The sequence below is a fragment of the Hemibagrus wyckioides genome, linkage group LG07, assembly GCF_019097595.1.
Source record: "Hemibagrus wyckioides isolate EC202008001 linkage group LG07, SWU_Hwy_1.0, whole genome shotgun sequence".
In the NCBI taxonomy this organism is placed as follows: Eukaryota; Metazoa; Chordata; class Actinopteri; order Siluriformes; family Bagridae; genus Hemibagrus; species Hemibagrus wyckioides.
Genome location: NC_080716.1, coordinates 19,625,200 through 19,648,179, shown reverse-complemented (window position 1 = coordinate 19,648,179; position 22,980 = coordinate 19,625,200). Strand labels below are relative to the sequence as shown.

At 38.9% G+C, this 22,980-nt stretch overlaps 2 protein-coding genes across 2 annotated transcripts; one reads left to right on the top strand and one right to left on the bottom strand.

The window, feature by feature from the left end:
* Positions 1–887: 887 nt before the first annotated feature.
* On the top strand, positions 888–14,070 carry acadvl (acyl-CoA dehydrogenase very long chain). The gene is made up of 21 exons (XM_058394913.1): positions 888–1,136; positions 1,248–1,342; positions 1,547–1,616; positions 3,405–3,482; positions 3,566–3,638; positions 3,722–3,786; positions 3,910–4,044; positions 4,428–4,572; positions 5,296–5,425; positions 5,663–5,788; positions 6,121–6,319; positions 8,008–8,112; positions 8,689–8,775; positions 8,998–9,060; positions 10,903–11,004; positions 11,347–11,444; positions 11,561–11,633; positions 11,804–11,876; positions 12,374–12,446; positions 12,554–12,629; positions 12,911–14,070. Exons 2-21 carry the CDS (start codon positions 1,269–1,271, stop codon positions 13,046–13,048), a joined length of 1,983 nt encoding a protein of 660 aa, XP_058250896.1. The 5' UTR covers positions 888–1,136; positions 1,248–1,268; the 3' UTR covers positions 13,049–14,070.
* On the bottom strand, positions 13,703–17,127 carry zgc:194312 (uncharacterized protein LOC794943 homolog). Its single transcript, XM_058394914.1, has 2 exons — positions 16,030–17,127; positions 13,703–15,066 (listed from the first exon to the last, which is right to left on the bottom strand). Exons 1-2 carry the CDS (start codon positions 16,959–16,961, stop codon positions 15,006–15,008), a joined length of 993 nt encoding a protein of 330 aa, XP_058250897.1. The 5' UTR covers positions 16,962–17,127; the 3' UTR covers positions 13,703–15,005.
* Positions 17,128–22,980: the final 5,853 nt, after the last annotated feature.

The following is a 22,980-nucleotide window of genomic DNA, read 5'->3' as shown; positions in this document are numbered from 1 at the left end:
GTGACAAGCCAATACTACTTGAATAACATCATTAATCCAGTCATTGTGCCCCTGCATGAACAACACAGGCCTAATTTCATCTTCATGGATGACAATGCTCCAGCTCATTAGGGAACGGCTGCTGGAGGCTGGGGTACCTCAAATGGAGTGGCCTGCACTTTCTCCAGACCTGAATCAGCTGAGTCGCCGTGTAGAGGCTTGTAACCCTGCACCCCAGAACCTCAATGACCTGAGGGCCGCCCTTCAAGAAGAGTGGAATGCCATGCCTCAGCAGACAATAAGTCGACTCGTGAACAGCATGAGACGTCGTTGTCAAGCTGTAATTGATGGTCAAGGGCACATGACAAATTATTGAGACATTGACATTTTTTGTTGTGGTATACCCACCACTGTTGTTGGCTTTTGTTTCAATAAATTGTTTGAGATGAGGAAATCACCATTGCATGCTTCTACTTAAATGCCCTACTTTCATGATATAATATCACTGTAGTGTGAACGTTTTACATTTTCCATAAATTTCTATGAGGCCAAGCCCAACCCCTGAAAAACAACACCTGAATTCAATGATTTGGAGTGGTGTCCCAAAATATAGTGTGTGTGTGTATGTGTGTGTGATGCAAATAAAAAGATGTACAGCTAAATGTATAAATAAATCATAGTCCAAACATATTGCTCTTTAAAAACCTTTTCCTCGAATGAGTACAGAGTGAAATAAACATCACGCAAACACTAGATAGAAGTTATTCATAACGTATGCAAACCCCATCCTATTTATTTGCATGAATAAATCTGGTCTGTTATGTACAGTCAATGGTCTTAATTAAAAACAGATCTCAGATCAGTGTCACTTCAGCGCTATGGTCAGGCCCTGCCCACTGAGATAAATGAACTTCCGGTCCATAAAATCCTGCAGGTCTAACCAGAAAGGACGCTCTCTTATCCTCCTTGAACTTCTTGGATCATTTTATTTGGTCAAGCAAGTCAGCGAGAGAACAGAAGAGATTTATTAAAACATCAATAGATCCGGTTTTTTTTTCTTGTTATATATTAATCCACCCGCTTTGAGGCGCGTTCTTCAGAAACGCTATTTTCTTTCAAGCCCGTTCTCGGACCTTTTAAAGTGCACCTTGTCATTGGTAAGCTTGTTTCCTTTAAACTGTATCTCTGCAGTCACATTGTAGCACTGAACTCACTTCCGCTGCCCAGAAGGTAAATACATTCTGACAAGCTACTGTGTTACTTCCCAGGCTAACTAGCTGAGGCTAACAATGCTGGTACGTAAAGTGACCCAGAATGCGGCTCTCTGTAATGCTGTGCTCCGTCTACCACAGTCCATATCAGGGTGAGTCAAATATCTGCATCTTACTGCTTCAATCTTTTCATTTTTCTCTCGTTGTTCAAGCTAGCTAGCTTGTTTTGGTGTTCTCTTCTGCTGTGACGTTGACCGTGACTTAGCTAAGCTGTCTGTGTACATTACCATTTAGGATGTAACTGTTGGAGATATTACACCAAAAATAAGCGATTGCTTTGTTTTCCATTGTATTAGGGTACAACGCCAAGCAGGGGCTGTGATAGCTGTGCAAAGTCTGCGTCCTTATGTTAGCCAAAGTGCCGAGGTAAGATGATTTCATTATTTTTCCAGATTGGATGTTAAAATTTTAATAGGGTCAGCCAGGTCTTTTTTTTTACAGCTAGTTTTATGATGTTATTATCAAGTAATAAGCAGAGAGAGAACGCATGCGTATTCGTTGTAAAGGCTCTCCTTCCTCAGTGGCCTCTCTAATATATTTGTTTGCAAAGCGCCACTTGGAGGCGTGAGGAATCTGGGCCAAAGTTCACCGCTGGTTTCCGTGATCACGAGCAATGTGGAGCTATAACACCACCTACACTCTTACGTCAGTTTCATGGAACAGATCAGATGCTTTAAATGACATGGAAACAATTCAGAGTGGCATATAATAAAAACCGGTATCTCCCAGTGAGTGGGGGAGAAGGAAATAGAGAGAGACGGAATGGAAAGAAAGGTGTCCTTGCCAGTGCTCACTGGTTCACCGGGCAGCCCACTAATGTCACACTGCCTGTAGCACGTGTCTGTTTTTAGACTGTGCCCAGTGTGTGGGGTCAAGGGATTTGTAAACCTGCATGTCCTTGCCACTAAGAACATATGAACCTGTGTAAATATTAAAGTGTGACGTGGTAATTAAAATGTATTAAAGGAGATGGAATCTCAGAGTAAGCATATTTATACACTGTATTGGCAAAAGTTTTGGGACACCCCTCCAAATCATTGAATTCAGGTGTTGGGCTTGGCCGCTTAGTTCCAGTGATGGGAACTCTTAATGCTTCAGCATACCAAGACATTTTGGACAATTTCATGCCTCTATGTTTGTGGGAACAGTTTGGAGTTTGCCCCTTCCTGTTCCAACATGACTGCACACCAGTGCACAATGCAAGGTCCATAAAGACATGAATAAGCATGTTTGGTGTGGAGGAACTTGACCTAGTCCTGACCTCAACCCGATAGAACATCTTTGGGATGAATTAGAGCAGAGACTGCGATCCAGGCCTTCTCATCCGACATCAGTGCCTGACCTCAAAAATGTGCTTCTAGAGATATGGTCAAAGATTCCCATAAACACACTCCTACACCTTGTGGAAAGCCTTCCCAGAAGAGTTGAAGCTGTTATAGCTGCAAAGGGTGGGCCAACTCCATATTACATTCATGTGCATGTAAAGGCAGACGTTCTGGAATGGCTCAGAGTCTCCACCGTAATTCATCCATGTCCTTTCGGGTTGAGGTCAGGACTAGTCAAGTTCCTCCACACCAAACTCTCTCATCCATGTCTTTATGAACCTTGATTTGTGCACTGGTGTGCAGTCATGTTGGAACAGGAAAGGGTCATCCCCAAACTGTTCCCACAAAGTTGGAGACATGAAATTGTCCAAAATGTCTTGGTATGCTGAAGCATTAAGAGTTCCTTACACTGAAACTAAAGGGCCAAGCCCAACCCCATAAAAACAAACCCTTAATTCACTGATTTGGAGGGGTCTCCCAAAACATATGTCAATATAGTGTATAAATACGCTTACTCTGAGATTCCATCTGACAAGAAGTGAGGTCAGAAAAACAGACAATGCATCACTAAATAAATAATATTTCCCTATTTTCTCCTCAATTTGATCAACTGACGTTTCCCACCAACTAGCTAGTTTTCGCCTATCATCCTCCGTGGAAAATGTTGTCTGCAATTTTCCCCCAAAGGGCGATCTGTTTTGCTCCCCTGGCTCCTGCCCATGGGACTGTGGCATCCTCAGGATTCAAAGTTGCAGTTTTCCAACTAGAGGACAAACAGTACTTTTTTCTTCTTTTGTTCCTGTGTTGATTTTTGTCTCTCGATTCATAGGCGGTTTTGGAGAAGTCAGCAACTGGCAGTGATGTTGCCCCTAAGGCTGAAAGAGTGGAGAAGGCGGCTGCCAGTGTGGTACGTATCTGTTTCTCCACAATCATTTTTAGAACATAAAAATTCATGCTTTTGAAAATGACAATTTCTTTTCTCTTGTTAAGGAGTCAAAATCCTTTGCTGTGAACATGTTTAAAGGGCAGATCAGCACATCACAGGTGTTCCCCTTTCCCACGGGTAAAATACATTTCCTGTTTCTATGCTTGTAATTTTTATGGGATATTTTTAGTGTTGTTACTATAGCCGCTAACATGTTACAGTGCTGAATGAGGAGCAGTCAGAGTTTCTCAGGGAGCTCGTGGGACCTTGTTCGAAGTTTTTTGAAGTGAGTTCCATTTCACATCTCACAAATCAGTGAGATTTCATAGTATTTTTTTAAATTTTTTAAAAAAATAAAATAAAATTAGTTGTACTTTACCTATTGCCTTATCTATGTGATACTTTGTAGGAGGTAAATGACCCTGCTAAAAATGATGCACTAGAGAAGGTAGAGGATCACACCTTGGATGGGCTGAAGGAGATGGGAGCATTTGGTCTGCAGGTGCCTGCTGATCTGGGTGGTGTGGGCCTCACCAACACACAGGTGAGAAGAAAGGGGTCAAGGAAGATGACCAATAAGGATTATTACCATGGAAGCTGAAACGAATAAGTATATTTATTTGTTTGTTTTTTTTTTATATTGAGGTTATGCTACCAGATGATAAACAGCAAACTGCAATTAATACATATTATTAAAGCCTTTATCAACACTCACTCATGTATACTGTTTATATGATGGTGCTGATCTTACTGCATCTGTGACTGGGTGCCAACAAAACTGACTAGAGGAAAAACATATCACTATTTTTTAACTGGAATCAGCATGATGCTTAGGACAACAGCATTAGTCTGATGAGCCACAGGGAGTAAAAAAAAAAAGTTTGTTAGAGGAAGCCTAAAAGGAGTGTCCTGTGTCTGTGACCTCAGTATGCCAGGCTGGTGGAGATCGTGGGCATGCATGATCTGGGTGTGGGCATCACTCTTGGAGCTCACCAGTCCATTGGCTTTAAGGGAATTCTTCTCTTCGGCAACAAGCAACAGAAAGAGAAGTACCTTCCCAAGTTGGCCTCAGGTAATAGTTGTGTTGGTTTGTTTAAAAAAAAAAAAAAGCAGCAATTGAATATAAAAGCAGCACTTGTGCTTATTGCCAGTAACCTTAAACCTGTTGGAACTGACTAAACACATTTCTACCTCAGATGTAGTTAATCAAGGCATTTTGGTGTATATATTTTGATTGAACAGATTTCCCTGCTATTTATCTTGCGTTGTGAAATGCCTTGTGTTTACACAGTGATCTAACCCTTAATATATACTTGATTCTTTTCTCCATCCCTGAAGAATACTTAAATATTTTAATGACCTCAGTAATTTAACTGTATATAGTGTTGAATTTAAACCAGTGGTTTTCATATTCAGTAGTGCAGCCTCCAAATATACACTGCGATATGCTTAAATCTCATGCAGTGTATGCAAGTATTTTCTCTTAGGCTTGAATCAAGACCATTTATCTCCACGCTTTTATCTCCAGGAGCTGGAGTTAAGTAGAACCTTTCATAACTGATGATGGCTTTGATATAGACCTGTTGTTTAATTTGATAACTTTTTCGCAATAATCATATAATTACACTTCATGTAACAGTGTGCATTTATCAAGTGTTTAACATCCAGTACATTTTTATTTTTGGCCTTTAATACCTTGTATGCTGTATGCTATGTGATCCAGAGACTTGGTTATTGTGGTATTTCGTCTGTGTGATAATCTAAATGCTTTGTTTGTTTGTTTTTTTCTATACAGGTGAAACAATTGCTGCATTCTGCCTGACTGAGCCATCTAGTGGTTCAGATGCTGCTTCTATCAGGTCAGTTGCTGTTCCCTCGCCCTGCGGAAAGTACTACACCCTCAATGGAAGCAAAATTTGGATCAGGTGAGTGTGTGTGTGTGTGTGTGTGTGTGTGTGTGTGTGTCTAGTTTGTGCCTATACCTTTTTAACTGAAACCACACTGTCTTGTATTCAGAAACTTCACCACCAGGGGGCATCTGCTTTTCATATTTATTTACATATCTTGTAGTTAACGTTACCCCCATTTTTATTCAAAAGTGTCTCTGTTTATATTGTGAATTGTTATACATTTCTACTTTTCCTATCTCTCTCCTGTCACAGTAATGGAGGTTTGGCTGAGATCTTTACCGTGTTTGCTAAGACTCCAGTGAAGGATGAGAAAACCGGAGAAGTGAAGGACAAGATCACTGCTTTCATTGTTGAAAAAAGCTTTGGAGGAGTCACACAGTGAGTTGAGATTGATTTAGCATGACTCTTATTAATGAGGCTAGTCCATGCTTAATAATAAAGTCAAATTAGCAAAGGACCCTCTTGGTGTTAGACAAGAAGAAACTGGAAGGTTTTCACTCGCAAATGGCATTGTCAACCTTATCCAAACTTTTTTCTGAGAAAAAGAGTAGCAAAACCATTTGGTCTGCCTTAATGGAGCTTTACGATAGAGTATTTTTGCCTGTTGTATTCTGCTGTTTTCCATAAACCAGTCTCTCCAATACTTGATTTAATCGTCTCTCCCTTTTTTTTTTTTTCCTGCTCCCTTTTGTGCCCATGTCTTGATCTAGTGGCCCTCCCGAGAAGAAGATGGGCATCAAGGCCTCAAACACAGCAGAGGTGTATTATGAGAATGTACGTGTTCCAGCCGAGTGTGTCCTGGGTGAAGTTGGAGGAGGATTTAAGGTGGCTATGAATATTCTTAACAACGGTCGCTTTGGCATGGCTGCAGCACTGTCAGGAACCATGAAGGGTGTTCTTGCTAAAGCGGTACGTAACTATGTTTGTGTGTGTGTGCATTTTGTAGCAAGTCCATTTATACTTTAACCTGCTACTTGAAGCTGTCTAGCTAATAGTATTTGAAAGTCAGTCCTCTTTGACACTGCTGTAGTGTTAGTCTTCATTAAAGCAAGCACAGATTAAGTGATGATTAAGCTGTTTTTTTTGCATATAACATTTCTAAAGTTTTTTGTAATGCTTTGTTTTGCCTATGTTGTAATTTGCTTTCATTTCATGTTTTACAGTCAGAATAGCATGTTGTTTATTTGACCCAAAGTTGTTGTTTTTTTTTGGTATCCTCAATACCCAAATACCCATTACTTACCATCACTTCCTCTGTTCACTAGACTTCTGTATGGGGAAATTCCCAGCCTGCATTTCACTTTGTGTTACTTAACTTACAGTGGGGTGACATTCTATCCAGTGTTTAATGACTTACAGTGTATGTTTTTGTTTTGGCCATTTGCCATTTACAGTGACCTTAAATATATTTAAAAAAAAAAGGCTTTTCAGATGGCATATAAACATGTTCCTAAACATGGACCATTCCATAATGCACATCCATGTACTATTTTATGTCTGTCTGTCTGTCTGGGCATATGTCTCTTTCTTTCTTTCGTTCTTTCTTTCTTTCTTTCTCTTTATATATATATATATATATATATATATAATATATATAATATGTATATATAATATGTATATGTATGTATGTATGTGTGTATATGTATGTGTGTGTGTGTGTGTCTGGCTGTCTCTCCCCCACCCACCCCACTACTTTCTCTCTCTCTCTGTGAAACACCCCCCCTCCCCTCTCTGTTTCTCTGTCTCTCACTCTCTGTCTCTGTATGCCCCTGTGTGGGCTGGTTTTGAAGCATGAGCAAGTGGCAGCCTGGTTCAAATTATGTGAGCAAGACTTATTTACAAAATGCCTGAAACATTGTAAAAGGGAAGTAATCTAAAGTATGATTGCCAGTGCAACGGTAGAACAGACCCCATGTGTTAATACAAAGACTTTGGTCAGTAACTCATCTAGTTTATTTAACATCTCAAGATAAATATCATATTCTGTGTAAAAATACACTGAAATTTACTTTAGGCAAGTTACATATTAAATATAGACATTCACTCTAAGTGTGAAGCATTCATGTTTTATAGGCAGCTAGATGCAAATGAGGGGAAGTTTTTGCACATGCTTCGACACAGTCTCTAACCACACTGACAGACCAAGCGAAATAGAGAGTATGCTTGTGGACTTTTTTTTTTGTGTGTGTGTGTGTCTCGTGCCTCTCCACATTTAGCACAATGTCCATAACCACTAGCTCCTTTTGTCTTTGTGAGAGTACAATGCATGTTTCAGATTGAGGTTGTGATGTATGAATACATGCATGTAAATGATTCATTTAGAGTGGTTTGATACAATCACTCTGAACTATTTTAAAGTGCAACTTTGATCCAGTATTGTGTAATCATTTACTTACCACTTTTGACTTGTATGGTCAACATTTTAAACATGATGGATATTAGCATAGCTAATTTGTGTTGGCAGAGCTTGTTGGCTAATCTTAGTTTCCACCAGGACACACAATTCTTTGTTTTCTTTGGGTACAGCTCTACTTAACATGATTATAGACAAATATATTGATTTAGCTTTTACATTTGTGCATTTCTCTTTCTCTTAGGTGGACCATGCTGCCAACAGGACTCAGTTCGGTAACAAAATCCACAACTATGGAGTCATACAAGAGAAAATGGCCAGAATGGCCATGTTGCAGTATGTTACAGAGGTGTGCTAGACTGTTGCATTACTATCCATTATTCTTTTCTTTTCTTTCTTCTGGCAGCTAATCAAGTCAAGCAACCTAATCATATTCACAGCCTCAGGTTTGACTATACTGTTTCACACTTTCTGCTATAACTTGTAGTCGATGGTTTATGCATTACTGAATTGAAGTAGGTGTCTAATGCTTGGAAAAACATCAGGGCAGGACTTACTGGAAAACTTTACATCTTAAACATTATACAGAACTTGTGCTAAAAATGATTTAATGAGGAAATCTTTACTGCCTAATAAGTAGTGATATTTAAAGTATTATTCAAATAACACTACTAAAGAAAGCGCATAGAAGAATATACAAATCTCTTGCTGTGATTAACATTCATATGTCAAGTGAGACTGTCATATAGGTAGAGGAAGTTTACTTTAATAGCACTTATCCCATGAGGAAGCGGTGCAAGAATTCATCCTTTTTTAGTTGCTCTGGCCTTTCCCTTTATTTCTGGGAAAACGCATGAATCGCTTTTTTCTCTAAAATGTCCACTAACATTATTTTGTTGTCTTCACCCCTCTCTTGTGGATATAGTCTATGGCCTACATGGTCAGTGGGAACATGGACAGTGGAGCAACAGATTTCCAGATCGAGGCTGCCATCAGTAAAATCTTTGCCTCTGTGAGTGTTCATTAGAGGCCAACATTTGTTGTTAATTAAAAGCAGCAGTTAATATTTGTAAAATTGCATCGTTTAAGCAACACATTAATAGTTGCAATAATTTTCGATGCTTTCACTGCAAAAAACAAAACAAAAAAAAAAACATGCTCAGTGTTTATTTAAGAACTGCAGAACTTCCTGATATGACCAATTGTATTAAAATGCATTATCTTGCTTTCTCAGGAAGCAGCATGGATGGTGACTGATGAGTGTATTCAAATTATGGGTGGAATGGGTTTTATGAAGGTAAGGTTTTTTTGTTTTGTTTTTAAACCCCCCCCATCCCTCACGTAACACTTGCAGGTGAGATTGCAGTGAATAGTCATAGCACAGCCCTTTAGCATGACTACATGGCGTGTGTGTGTGTCTTTTAGGTCACGTGTATATCAAATATAAATAAACCACCCTTTACAGGAACACCAGGAAGAGGAGTAAATATTTCTTTAGGGATTCCGGCATATTTAATATGCAAAAACAATAGCTGTTGCATTCCAAATTGTGTGATCAGTGTTTGTTCATTGGCCTGTTACCCGTTGACTGTAATTCACAGCAACGTTGTCTTCTTACAGGAAGTAAACAGTACCCTTAACTCTAAGTGAATAGCATAGCCTTGAAATACTCCCACACGATTGAAGTGGAACATAGAAATGTCTTGGGGTTTGTGGAAAAACATTGTAGGTGGTGAAATATAAAACCCCTCCAAATGAGCGTAGGGGTTTTAAAAAGGCTTTAACCACTGAAGCTGTTTTTGCAATGTTACATGGGAAACTTAACCAGCAATATATAGGTCATGTGCAGACGACGATTTTAACCTCCATAGTCCTTGCCAAAACAAAACACAGTGATAAATATTGCGGACTGACAATTGTGCACAGAAGGCATGCAGAAAGAAAATCTAAATGCATTGGTCCGATTTCACACATTTGAATTGTAGAAGTGTGAAGAGCTGAGGCAGAAGTGAGCAAGTCATCTAGATGATTCAGCATATGCATTTCTAAAACAGGGCATTTCTGGTTCCTCTTTATCTGTTTTGTTATGCAAGGCACAGTTATCTTGCCACATCTCCTGTCACTTTGATAACGAGATAATGATCAGCTAGTGTTTGCTGTTTACTGCAATAATCCCTGGTTTTGTTTCAGCAGATCTGTTTTGGAGCTTATTTTTTACACAACACATCTTATTTATAAAGAAATACACTCAGCTCAGATGAAAGTAAATATTCCTAAAGTGTGATGAGAGCTTTATGTGGTATGGATGTGGTAGCTTAGTGGTTAAGGTGTTAGCCTACTGATCAGAAGGTTGTGAGTTCGAATCCCAAGTTCAGTACTTCTGGGCCCCTGAGCAAAACCCTTAACGCTCATCTGCTCTTTGTATAAAATGAGATGAAAAATTTTAGTCGATCTGGATAATGCCAGAAATTTGTTCCGATGCGGCACAGAATTTTTTTTTTTAAAGTGTAATAAACAGGTGTAAGGGTATCTAAAATCCATATTTATTATTTAATAAAATGTATATTTTTTTAAAATAAATTATTTTATTCAACTAAAAATAAAAAATGAAACAATTGTTTATATGGTGAAAGAAATGTTTGTTTAGCATTTACCTGCTGAAACATAAAGGATAACAGTCTTGTTTTGTGACTGTTTACTTTAAAGGTATCTGTACATTGGTTTAAGAGGGATAAAATACTGTTGTTATTTGAGATGTGCTGTTATGTTTTCCCCTAACAGTAGCCCATTGTATTTTTTTTTTTTTTTTTTTTTTTTTTTTTAACCATACCTTTTTCCTCCTATTGGTGTTAATGTTGTTCATGCATTACCTTTAACCTGAGACATGCAAATGGTTTTCAACACTAGCTTTAGAGTGCCTTCATGCTTTATCCATGTCCCTATACCACAAGGGAATGTTTCACCTGTGTTTAGGAAGTTGGAGTTCTGTTAGTTCTCGATATAACTCATACCATATAAACTACTTTAAAGAATTGAAATGTGGAAATTCATTTTGAGGTTTAATCTCTTTTGAAGCAGTCCACTTTAAATCTGTTGCAGCCAAGCATTTGCTCATAGTCATGGTGTTGTTTTGCTGCAGGACGCTGGTGTTGAGAGGGTCTTACGAGACCTGCGAATCTTCCGTATCTTTGAGGGCACCAACGACATTCTGCGACTCTTTGTGGCGCTCAACGGCTTCCAGGTAATTTGGGAACAGACTTACTGACAAAGATGAGAAAGCACCTGGTAAACATTTCCTGTACAAACTGTGAAACTGGCAACTGTCAGCAACTGCTTGTCTGTAAACCTCAAGCACACTGTGCATGCACAAGTGTTTAGTCTACAAGTGCCAGGCAAAAAAAAAAAAGGCATGTTGCTGTTGTAAACTATAAATGCAAATTGTTGTAACAGTCATGCACTGTAATTAAGCTGAGATGGTTTTAAACAGCAAACATGGATCAGTTATAAATCTCAAATAGAGTTCTGATATTTTACATGATTTGACGTAAACAATATGTTCACAACTTTGTTCCTTGGTTTATAGAATGCAGGGAATCAGCTGAAGAACTTACAAAACGCTCTGAAAAGTCCGTTCAGCAATGCTGGTGTGTTGGCTGGGGAGATCACCAAACGTGCCAAAAGGTGACTCATGTTTTCGAAAGCTGTCTGTCTTGTTATCTTGGGTGGTTTACAGTAAAGACTACAGTGGAAAATGAATGACCACAATTCATCTCTCTCTCTCTTTTTTGACCATGCAGGAAGGCTGGCATGGGTACAGGCCTCACACTGCAGGGAAGTGTCCATCCAGAACTGGCTCACAGTGGCACTCTGGTAAGACATGATGGAAATACTTCTTTGGATAAAGTTCTGATAGACCTACAACTTGTTCAATACTGACAAGCTGCCCTTTATCCAGCATCCCACAGGATACAAGTGCAAAAATAAAATAGTTCTTCATTAGTAATGGATACTGTTAAATTCTTGTCTCCTCCTTTTCCCAGGCGGTTAAAGCCATCGAGCAGTTTGGAGAAGTTATTGAAGAGCTGCTTCTGAAGCATGGCAAGAGGATCATTGGTGAGATCCAAATCGTGTTTCTTTAGTCTACTCAGCTGGCATATTATTAAACAAATATGAAATGGCTGGTGTATAGAAAAAGCTTTAGTAAGGAGATTGAAATGATTACAGTGCCCGGTAAGTATATGAGAAAACATAGGCTTCTGAGATTATGGTGACTTTCTGTAAATTTTTTTTGGAAGTGATGTTTGTCTATCTTTCAGCATCAGAAAGCAGGTACTTTCTCTGCTGAATGTAGTTAATTAATATCCTGCTTGTTCAGTTTTGTGGTAATGTGCATGACTGACTTCCTCTCTGTTCTTAGGCAAATATAGTAGAAGAAAAAAAAAAAACCTACTGTTTTCACTCTTTCATCTGAGAGATGCGTGTGTGATTATGGTGTTTCATTTTAGCATAATCAGCATGTGCTTTCCCAATCATTTTCAGAGGCCTTCTGGGCTTCCTTTTCTTATACACTTCAGTTAGTTGTACTGAAACCTATTTCTGTGTATTTACAGATGAGCAGTTTGTGCTGAAAAGAGTTGCAGACTGTGCTATTGACTTGTACGCTATGGTTGTGGTGCTTTCCAGGTAACACTCCAAATGTTTTTCTCCCTTACTCACTCGTTCTCTTTATTAGTTTTACATATACTGTGGCACAAAGTGTGTGAAATATTTGTGCTCTGCTCATCCTCCAGAGCCTCCAGATCTTTGAGTCAAGGTCACTCATCTGCCCAGCATGAGAAGATGCTTTGTGAAACCTGGTGCACTGAGGTGAGTTGTGCCCAATTTCATGTACCATATAAGTTTTGCCCCCCCCCCCTTCTTTGTGTTTTTATTTTTCTTCGACCACCCCTTACCCCCAGCCCCCAACCACCACCACTATTAGCCAAGTATGTAGTATAAAAACAGTCCTTCCTTATATAACTAGCGTAACTTGTATATCTCTATCCAGCTTTTGTAACTACAGATCTGGATTTGTTCACTTTGAGCTTCCACATCCCCATTTATATTGAGGTTGCCTTTTCTAACTCTTTGGCCATTTCCTTGTTTAGGCTCATGAGAGAATCATGCAGGACATCAAGTTCTTGAGGTCAGGTACATCCAAGCAGATCTTCAAGAACCTGCGTGCCATTTCTGCAGCTGTGGTAGAGAATGGAGGAGTGGTCTCTCCTCATCCTCTGGGCTTTTAAAAATCCTTTCTCTTACTGACATCAGCCAGTCATAATCTCCTCTTCTCTTAGACATTGATAAGCATTCAGATTTCATATGACTTTCTACATGGCTCAGTGGTGCCAAGCTGGGCAAGTAGAAGGCTGTGTTATACCACGGTAAGACTTAGTAATACCATTCTGTGAAGTTAATATCAAATCATCTGAATCTGTAAAGAAGGTGTGAAGTAAGTTTTACACAGGAATTGTTTCGGGGTCTCTAACTGGTGGGTATAGTGCATAGATGTATTGAAAACAAACACAAACTTAGACCCACATCTGGCCTCTTTACACTGAGGTTAATTTGACATTGTATCAAAGGGATTTTAACTGAAAAACAGTGTCACTGGCTGTCTAGCTAATTTTGGCCCGGCTCAGCATTTGTTTCTTTTTCCATCATCAATACACACTGTACATAAGGCTTTATATATTTTTCTATCAATTGTCAAACTGCCTTAGTGAATTTCACTTTTTAAGGCCTTCTGTTATTTGGATATTATATTGCCCTTGAAGCGTTCTTGCAGTCTAATGGCTAGAAAAATCAGCAGGATGTCATTCGGATGTTTTTTTTGGTATGCATTCTGTCACAAATATCTTGAATTGCTGTACTTTGAGGTACGGAAATGTAGCTGTGTATAACTGTAATAGTATCATTTTATTTAATATTTTGGTGTTTCAGCCCCACTATTCTGTGCATGCTGTTCCCGTTTGTACACAATGATTGCAGATGTGCGTATGTATGAAATCAGTTGTGTAAATCCTGTCTGGTTGTCTATATACAACAAATTTGCAGAACTTGAGCAATATATTTATTACAAAATAATGTGATAAGGTTTATAAACACTTGCATACAACAGATTATTGACTGAAGTTCACAGTGCAGTTGCAGTAAATTTTAAGGCATTGTTTGACTTAGGAAGTGTCAAGAGCTCTCAGTAGGATGTCTTTAACTATGTACAAGTGACCTGTGGTTAAAAATAAATAAATTTGAAAACATTAAATAAGCAAGAAAATAAAGGAACAGTGCAATTAATGAGCAGTATTTCAATTAACATTAAAGAGTAACATCAAAATACTGTGTCTGTTTATTGCCGGTTTGACCCCTTTTGAAATCTCACAGCTTTCTGACCTGGGATTACTGACCTGACAGCATTTTTAAACGAGTCAAGTTTCTTTAGTGGTCTACTACTCATCTTTCCTAAATGAAATCTCTACAATGAACTTAGTGCACTGATGAAATTTTAGCTACATCTGTGATTGTCTGAGACAGACAAGTTAGGCAGGCTGGTAAAATTCTCTCTCTATATTTTTTAAATAGAAAATTCTTTAAATACATTTTTATATATTTATATATGAAATTAATTTTGCTTATGAGTAGTCATGGCTTTTTTTCCCCCCTGCAGTAATTCTTGGTCTTGGTGATCTTGTATACTGCTGTATATATGCTGCTTAAAATAGGTATTTGATTTCCATTTTATGTGGGTATTTTTAGGAACTATTATGTAACTATTATGTGGAAGGAGTACATAGCTACAAGGGTGAGGAATGTGAGTGAAAAGCTGACTGGTCGTTTAAGGGGTTAAGTAGAGGGAAAACGTGAATTCTAAACTGACTGAGTGCTCCATGAAATCGACCCTAAATACTTGGATAATCCTGTAAAACACACTCGTGCCTTATTGCCTGTAATATACATATAATTGTTAACTCTAAAGAATGCAGCTTCAACACTCCGAAAGTATCCACACCGTCAAAGCTTCGTTTCAACAGTGTTTTTACTGCACATACTGTAGCTGCCACTTCAGTTGTAAGTCTGTTCTTTGGTCTCCTGACCGTTTCACAGTTGAGCTCCTATATAAAAATGTGTGCTTGTCGTGTAAATCCAGTCTGTAGCTATATAAAATCCATATCCCTGGTCTCCCTGCGTACTTGTCCCTGTTGGTCAAACAGTCGTCTGTGATATTTCTCTGGATAAAAGAGTCTCTGATGTCATTCTCCTTTCCCTGTAACAAATGCAGAAATGTTTTTGTAGGGTTATTTTGGATGCCGATTATCTTTTTCTTGTCAGTATTATGACTAGTACTGATTACAAATACATTAAATACATGCTTAATTCTTTGTTTAGGAAAAAAGAAGTTATTTGGGTAGCAGGTCCTTCTGTATAAAACCCTCCACAACCATCCTATTGCTAACCCTTGTTTTAAAGTCATATCAGATGTGGCTCTGTGGTTGTGTAATGGTGGTAGCAGGGTATAAAGTGAGAAAATGATGTAGACAACATGGCAGATTTCTTCTTAAGTAGGTGTATATATATAAACTTCACTTCCTGTTTATATGTTGTATGCCTTTTGTTTAGTCATTAGCCACAGTAAATGGATCTGGTTCGAAATCTGTAAATCATGAGCCAGTTTTCTTGACCATTCAGTAGTACATTTTCATGTTAAATTCACTGTTTGCGTTGCATTGCAAGTCCTCTGAATTTTTTGTTATTATTATTTTTTTTGTTATTTATTTATTTTAATTTTTTAGTTCCTTACTTTTAGTTTCATTTGGTCACCTAGTTGAAAATGAAATGTCGGGCTAATATTCATAATTGAGTAAATCAGCACAATTAATGACCTTTTATCCGAGATGATGAATTGCCAATCATTAATAAACAGGCTTCTTTACTGGGCGTCACTTTTATAATGGAAACCTGTTTGACTTAGCACCAAAAGTAAAGTATTTAAGGGTTAATAACGGTTTATAGAGGTACTTTGGCGTTTATCAGCTACAACATGTGCTGTATTGAATAACACAAGTTTTATTACAAATAAAAAGATTAACTTTTCATCTTGAAATGTTGATCCGCCCTTGTCCTTTTATTGTCATGCAAAAATGCCACATGTACCTTTGTAACAATCAATTTTCTTGAATTATTTTTTTTTATTTATTTTTTACATGAAGATAGAAGATGTGAGCCATACCGTTGGCGGGGTTGACGTCCAGGGTGAGTGACAGCGACCGTCCACTCCAGCAAGCTCTTCAGTCTGCAGGCTAAATAAGGGAAGCGGAGCTTGAGTTGCTCCAGCAGCTCCTCTTTGCGCAGTCCGTACACTATAGGCGCGATACACTGAGCCAGGCTGAAGAAAACAAACATAATTACAGCAAAATGTTCCTTGGTGCCTGGCAAAATCATCGTATTTCGGTTCAGAACCTGCAGCATGAAATTAATAAAGTTTGGCAGTATGTACACTGCAAGCTGCACGCCGTGAAAGGCGATGGTCCTGCAGCCAGCCCGGTTCCTCCTGTTCAGCACACCCAGGCGGCGCCCCACGCACAAAATCCGCACGTAACTGTACAGAATCAGTATGGTGCAAACAGAAATCAGCAAAATCTTATGTGTTGCTCCTTGTCTTAGCTTTTCTCGGCCACATCGCCCATCCATTTCACCTTCCAGTGTATGAAAAAGGCTAAGAGGGATGATGGACGCAAGGGCCCATGTGATCACCCCAAGCAGCCAGGGCCAGTATTTGAAACGGATGCTGCTGTACTGGAGCGGGAAACAGATGGCCACATAGCGGTCCAGAGCCATGACCGTGATGGTGAGAAGTATGTTGGACGCGGACGTTGCCAGCACAGTAATGAGGGCTTTGCATGCGGACGCCAGCACAAACGCGTTCAAGTATATTTGCAGGTAGAAGATGAAGTTCACGGCGAAGTAGGTAGTAGCCGAGAGCAGCAGGTGGAAGACGAGCACGAAGCGTGCATGGCTGCGCAGGCGCTGCTCTCGCAGTATGGTCCAGTTAATAACGAGATTAAAGAAGAACAAAATCACGAAGGTCGCCGCCGACGTACAGACGCGGACGTAGGTGTAATCGGGCGGAACACTTGTTTCGTTTGCTGACTGGTTAGCCATCTGAATCCGGGCGAAAAAGTTACCTACACATCGGTCCTTAAGTGATCATGGTGCGCTAGGAGTGACTTCGCTCTTCGCGCTTTGCTTCTTCATCTGGGTCCATTTGTTTCCTTTCGCCTTTAGTCGTCTTTTCCTGTCTAGACCAACTTGTTTATATATATATATATATATATATATATATATATATATATATATATATATATATATATATATATATATATATATATATATATATCTGTATTGCTTAATAAGGAAGCGCTCAGATATAAACCGCTCTTCTTCCTTTATCGACTGTGTGAGGGTGCGCGCGTTTGACAGTTTCTGCGTGTGTGTGTGAGAGAGAGAGAGAGAGAGAGAGAGAGAAAGAGAGGGCAGGACGTCAGTGCGTCATTTTGCGTTGTACTCCAAACACCACTCTTCTACAGCGAAAGTACAAATTTTTGTGATATAAGTAAATTAGTAAAAATAAAATTCGATCACAAAAATAAGTATTATCATACAGTAAATGTATGTGTGGGTGAGATGACACTGCTCATGGTACCTGACCCAACTCTCTTAAGTGGGCTCCTTAAGGGTTCTTAAACACACACACACACACACACACATAAAATGGATTAAGTCTGTAATCAAAGTATATGAGTATTGTTGCTCTAGGTGAACCATTAAAGATCATATGTTAATCTGAGAGGATTTTCAGAAATGTAACCTTTCTAAAAAATTACTGCATTATTGAGTCAGTAAGGCATTTTAGATCTCCAAACGCCACTTTCATTCTTATATATTTTCATTGTTTATTTTTCCATCCTAACAACAACACCAACAAATAAATGTTTCAGAGAAATGTTAATATGTCAATAAAGTAAGTGACGTTACATAATACACCACTTGTCAGACAAAAGACATAATGAGGCTGTCAGGTTTTACCTGTTAATAAACAGAAGGAAGTGTGACACTCAAAGTACTGCTGCTGAAAAAAAAACCTGCTACTGATTCTCAAAGATGATTAGAAAAACAGCCATTTTCCTGAATAATATATATATATATATATATATATATATATATATATATATATATATATATATATATATATATATATATATATATATATATATATATTTTTTTTTTTTTTTTTTACAAAATATAGCCTTTCAGAACTTTATTGTTTACTACTATTTATAGTAATACCATTATTTTCTAAAGGCATGTTTGCTTTATAGCATTTTTTGTGCACATGCACAGTTTGTGTATATGAAAAGAAACAGATTTTCACCTGTACACTGTCAGAAAAAAGGTACCGCGGGGGTATTATTTTGTTCCTAGGGGAACAAAAAATATAACAGTACCTTTAAAGGTACACAATAGGTCCTTAGGGTACAATTATGTTCCCAAAACGAGTTATATGGGTATGACTAGAGGTACAAAAATGTACCCTTCAGGGTACCACCCCAGCGATGGTCACTTGTACCTTAAAAGGTACAGTTTTGTACCTTTCTTTCTGAGAGTGTACTTATGTTACTACATGTGAGATGTAATGAATATCTAATCACAGATTTACCACAATAACATGGTCATATTTGCAAGATACTTATTAATTATTAGTATTGTTCAAGTGCTAGAAAACAGTTTAATTGTCACCAGATTGCATAACTGACAAACCAGAAGGTATTCTGGATGAACATGTTTAAATATTTTGTAAGTATTTTAGCCAGATTCAGCACACAAGAACAATGGAAAGTTATTAAATAGTGAAAACACTGAGGACATAGTTATCCTTACTAGCCTCACTTTCATTTTCTTTAATAATACAGCTCTGGAAAAAATGAAGAGCCCAATCACATTTCTTAAATCAGCATGTCTGCACGTATGGCAGCCGTTCCATTCCAGTGTCTGTTACTTTCCAACACAGGCACACTTGATTCTGCTTAATGAAGTACTGATAAGGTGATCACCTGAACCAAATCTTATTTCAAGAGGAAAATATGAAAAACTCTGCTGTCATTACTATCCTCTTCCAATAGGACCAGCTGGTTGGCAAAAACAGTGCTAATAGTACCTCAAAAGTAACTGGAGTCAAATAATAACTATTGAATATTGACCACTATTGCCAAAAGATTTGAAAAGAAAAAATTCCAGAGGGTCAAGGTCTGGAGATTGGGCTGGCCATGACAGAGTCTTGATGTGGTAGTCCACACCTTGATTGACCTGGCTGTGCAGCATAGAGCATTGTCCTGCAGGACAAAAGAATCCCCAGAGTTGGGAAACATTCTCAGAGCAAAAGGATGTTGATGGAAGTTTCCTTCCAGGACAACCTTGTACATAACTTGATTCATTACAAAGACTTCATAACAAGCCTTGCTGAAGCACCCCCAGATCATCACAGATCCTCCACTAAATTTCACAGTGGGTGCAAGACACTGTAGCTTGTATGTCTCTCAAGGTCTCTGTCTGACCATTAGATGACCAGGTGAAAACTGGACTCACCAGAGGAGATGACCTTATTCCTGTCCTCTACAGTCCAATCCTTATGGTCTTTTGCAAACCTTAACCTAACTCTTCTTTGCTTCTCATTGATGAAGTGCTTTTTTCTAGCTTAGCCTTGCCTCTACCATGGCTTGTGTTCGCTGTGCACTTTACCCCAGCTGCCGTTTGCCGTTCTCTTTGTAGGTTACTTGATGTCACCTTACAGTCGGCATTCAAATAAGCTAGCAGTTTTCGGGGATAGTGGAGAGTTGTTTTCACCTTCTGCTGGTCTGTAGTTTTGTTGTCTTCATTGCCTGTAGCTTGAACTTGTTCTTATCAAACAATGTCTTTGAAATTTTCAGGATGGAAGCAACTTGACGCTCACTGTATCCCTTTGCCAGTAAAGCCAGAATTGAACATTTATTTTCCTCACTCAAAACTTTTATTTCCATCTCTTTTGGCATGGTCAATAGTTATTATTTGACTTCAAGCTACGTTGGAGGTACTACTAGCACTGTTTTGCCATCCAGCTAGTCCTATTGGAAGAGGACAGTGATGAGAGCAATGTTTTATATACATATTTTTACAGTGAGGGAAAAAATTATTTGATCCCCTGCTGATTTTGTATGTTTTCCCACTGACAAAGAAATGATCAGTCTGTAATTTTAATGGTAGGTGTATTTGGACAGTGAGAGGCAGAATAACAACAAAAAAATCCAGAAAAATGCATTTCAGAAAAGTTCTACATTGATTTGCATTTTAATGAGTGAAATAAGTATTTGATCCCCTATCAATCAGAAAGATTTCTGTCTCCCAGGTGTCTTTTATACAGGTAAGGAGCTGAGATTACAGTAGGATCTCAGCTCATTAACTGTATGAAAGACACCTGTCCACAGAAGGAAGCAATCAATCAGATTCCAAACTCTCCATCATGGCCAAGACCAAAGATCTGTCCATGGATGTCAGGGACAAGATTGTAGACCTACACAAGGCTGGAATGAGCTACAAGACCATCGCCAAGCAGCTTGGTGAAAAGGTGACAACAGTTGGTGCGATTATTCCCAAATGGAAGAAACACAAAAGGACTGTCAATCTTCCTCGGTCTGGGGCTCCATGCAAGATCTCACCTCATGGAGTTTCAATGATCATGAGAACGGCGAGGAATCAGCCCAGAATTACACTGGAGGATTTTGTCAATGATCTCAAGGCAGCTGGGACCATAGTCACCAAGATAACAATTGGTAACACACTACGCCGTGAAAGACTGAAATCCAGTAGTGCCCGCAAGGTCCCCCTGCTAAAGAAAGCACGTGTACAGGCTCATCTGAAGTTTGCCAGTGAACATCTGAATGATTCAGAGTTCATGTGGTCAAATGAGACCAAAATCCAGCTCTTTGGCATCAACTCAACTTGCCGTGTTTGGAGGAGGAGGAATGCTGTCTATGACTCCAAGAAGACCATCCCCACCGTCAAACATAGAGGTGGAAACATTATGCTTTGGGGGTGTTTTTCTGCTAAGGGGACAGGACAACCGTACCACATCAAAGGGACGATGGACGGAGCCATGTACCGTAAAATCTTGGGTGAGAACCTCCTTCCCTCAGCAAGGGCACTGAAAATGGGTCGTGGATGCAAAGAGGAGTGGGCCCAAATTCCTTGAGATGTGAGATGTGTGCAAACCTGGTGGCCAACTATAAGAAATGTCTGACATCTGTGATTGCCAACAAGGGTCTGCCACCAAGTACTAAGTCATGTTTTGCAAAGGGGTCAAATACTTATTTCACTCAATAAAATGCAAATCAATGTATAACTTTTTTGAAATGTGTTTTTCTGGATTTTTTTGTTGTTATTCTGTCTCTCACTGTTCAGATAAACCTACCATTAAAATTACAGACTGATCATTTCTTTGTCAGTGGGCAAACGTACAAAATCAGCAGGGGATCAAATAATTTTTTCCCTCACTGTATTTTTCCTCTTTAAATAAGATTTGGTTCAGGTGATCACCTAATCTCTGCTTCATTAAGCAGAATTAAACAGACACTGGAATGGAACCACACATGTAGAGATGCTGATTTATGAAAAATATGGAGTGGACTCTTTAATTATAATAATAATAATAATAATAATAATAATAATAATAATAATAATAATAATAATAATAATAATAATAATCTCTCTCTCTCTCTCTCACACACACACACACACACACACGCACGCACGCACAAACCAACCAACCAAAACAAAAACAAAACAACCTAAAAAAAATACCCTGCATTTATGATACAACTGCGCCATCTACTGGCCATGTGCATGTTACTCGCTGCACTTTGTATTATCTCCTAATTGTTCCAATTGTTTTTTTCTTCGAGCATATCACTTACTCTTGTCCACTAATTGCCACTAAGACGGAATCCAACTCCAAGTATGAAGAAGACATGCATATTTTGAAAAGTCAAAGCAGAACAATAATAATATATGAAAATATAAAACAAACAAATAAAAAAAAAAATCCACCGCAAGGCACAATTATACACTACCACACACCCATTACCACACTCTAATTTCTAGATGTCAGTCAGCCTGGAGACTGGGGAGATTATGGAAAGCATGTCAGTACTAACCACCAATCCACCATGTCCTACAACAACAACATCAACAAGAACAGCAGCAGCAGCAGCAGCAGCAGCAACCACGATGGCTTTAGTGGTTAGCACATTTGCCTCCTACACCCGGGGTTCTGACTTCAATTTCCGCCTCAGCCCGTGTAGAGTTTGCATGTTCTCCATGGGACGCTTCTGAGGCTGACTCCAGGCAGGTGCTCAAGTTCCCCCCCAGTCCACAGACATGCACTGTGCGCTCTCTGACACTCTCAGCTCCCTGCCTTGTGCCCCAACTACCCTGAGATCAGTCTCCAGACTCGCTTGGAGACAGTGCAGGATAAACTGTACAGAAAATGCATAGAAGAATAAAATCATACAAACATAACAGCATGCAAAGTCTCATCACACGTGTTTTGCATTTTATTCTAAGGGTTGTGACACGTTTCTGTCTGCCTGTGATATCTTTTGAATCCAACAAATAATAATAATAATACGTTTATTCTAATGTTTTTGGAAAGCTTTCTCCATCGGTATGCATGGCGTCTCTTTTTTTTTTTGGTCTCTTTTTGACTCAAAGGGTTAAGCAAAAGTCTTCTCCCCCACTTTCCTGTTTGAGCAGAAACGAAACCTAATAGAAACATTAACCAAAAAGCCACCTGAAAAAACAAAAACACACACACACACATTTCATATCTTGCACATTTAGAAACTCCAAGCTGTTGAACACTTTCTGTGGTAGGTTTACGTTGGAAAAAGAGCAGTCCACTTCTATAGCTGCATGTGAAATGAACTCTGATGAGAATGGGGAAAGCAGTGAAGAGGTGTTTTATTATTTGCGTCCCAGGTGACTTGTGGTGGTGTGATGTGTTTAATTCTAAAGCGGATCATCTCCCTGCACATACATATTGTAAGAGAACATACATTATTAGATATAAGCTTCACTCCGCTCACACTAGACG

Coding starts and splice junctions, on each gene's coding strand:
- zgc:194312 (XM_058394914.1), bottom strand. CDS start 16,961: ATGGCTAACCAGTCAGCAAACGAAACAAGTGTTCCGCCCGATTACACC. Junction 15,067..16,029: donor GGACGTCAACCCCGCCAACG/GTATGGCTCACA, acceptor CATTTGTTACAG/GGAAAGGAGAATGACATCAG.
- acadvl (XM_058394913.1), top strand. CDS start 1,269: ATGCTGGTACGTAAAGTGACCCAGAATGCGGCTCTCTGTAATGCTGTG. Junction 1,343..1,546: donor CTACCACAGTCCATATCAGG/GTGAGTCAAATA, acceptor CCATTGTATTAG/GGTACAACGCCAAGCAGGGG. Junction 8,113..8,688: donor TGTTGCAGTATGTTACAGAG/GTGTGCTAGACT, acceptor TTGTGGATATAG/TCTATGGCCTACATGGTCAG.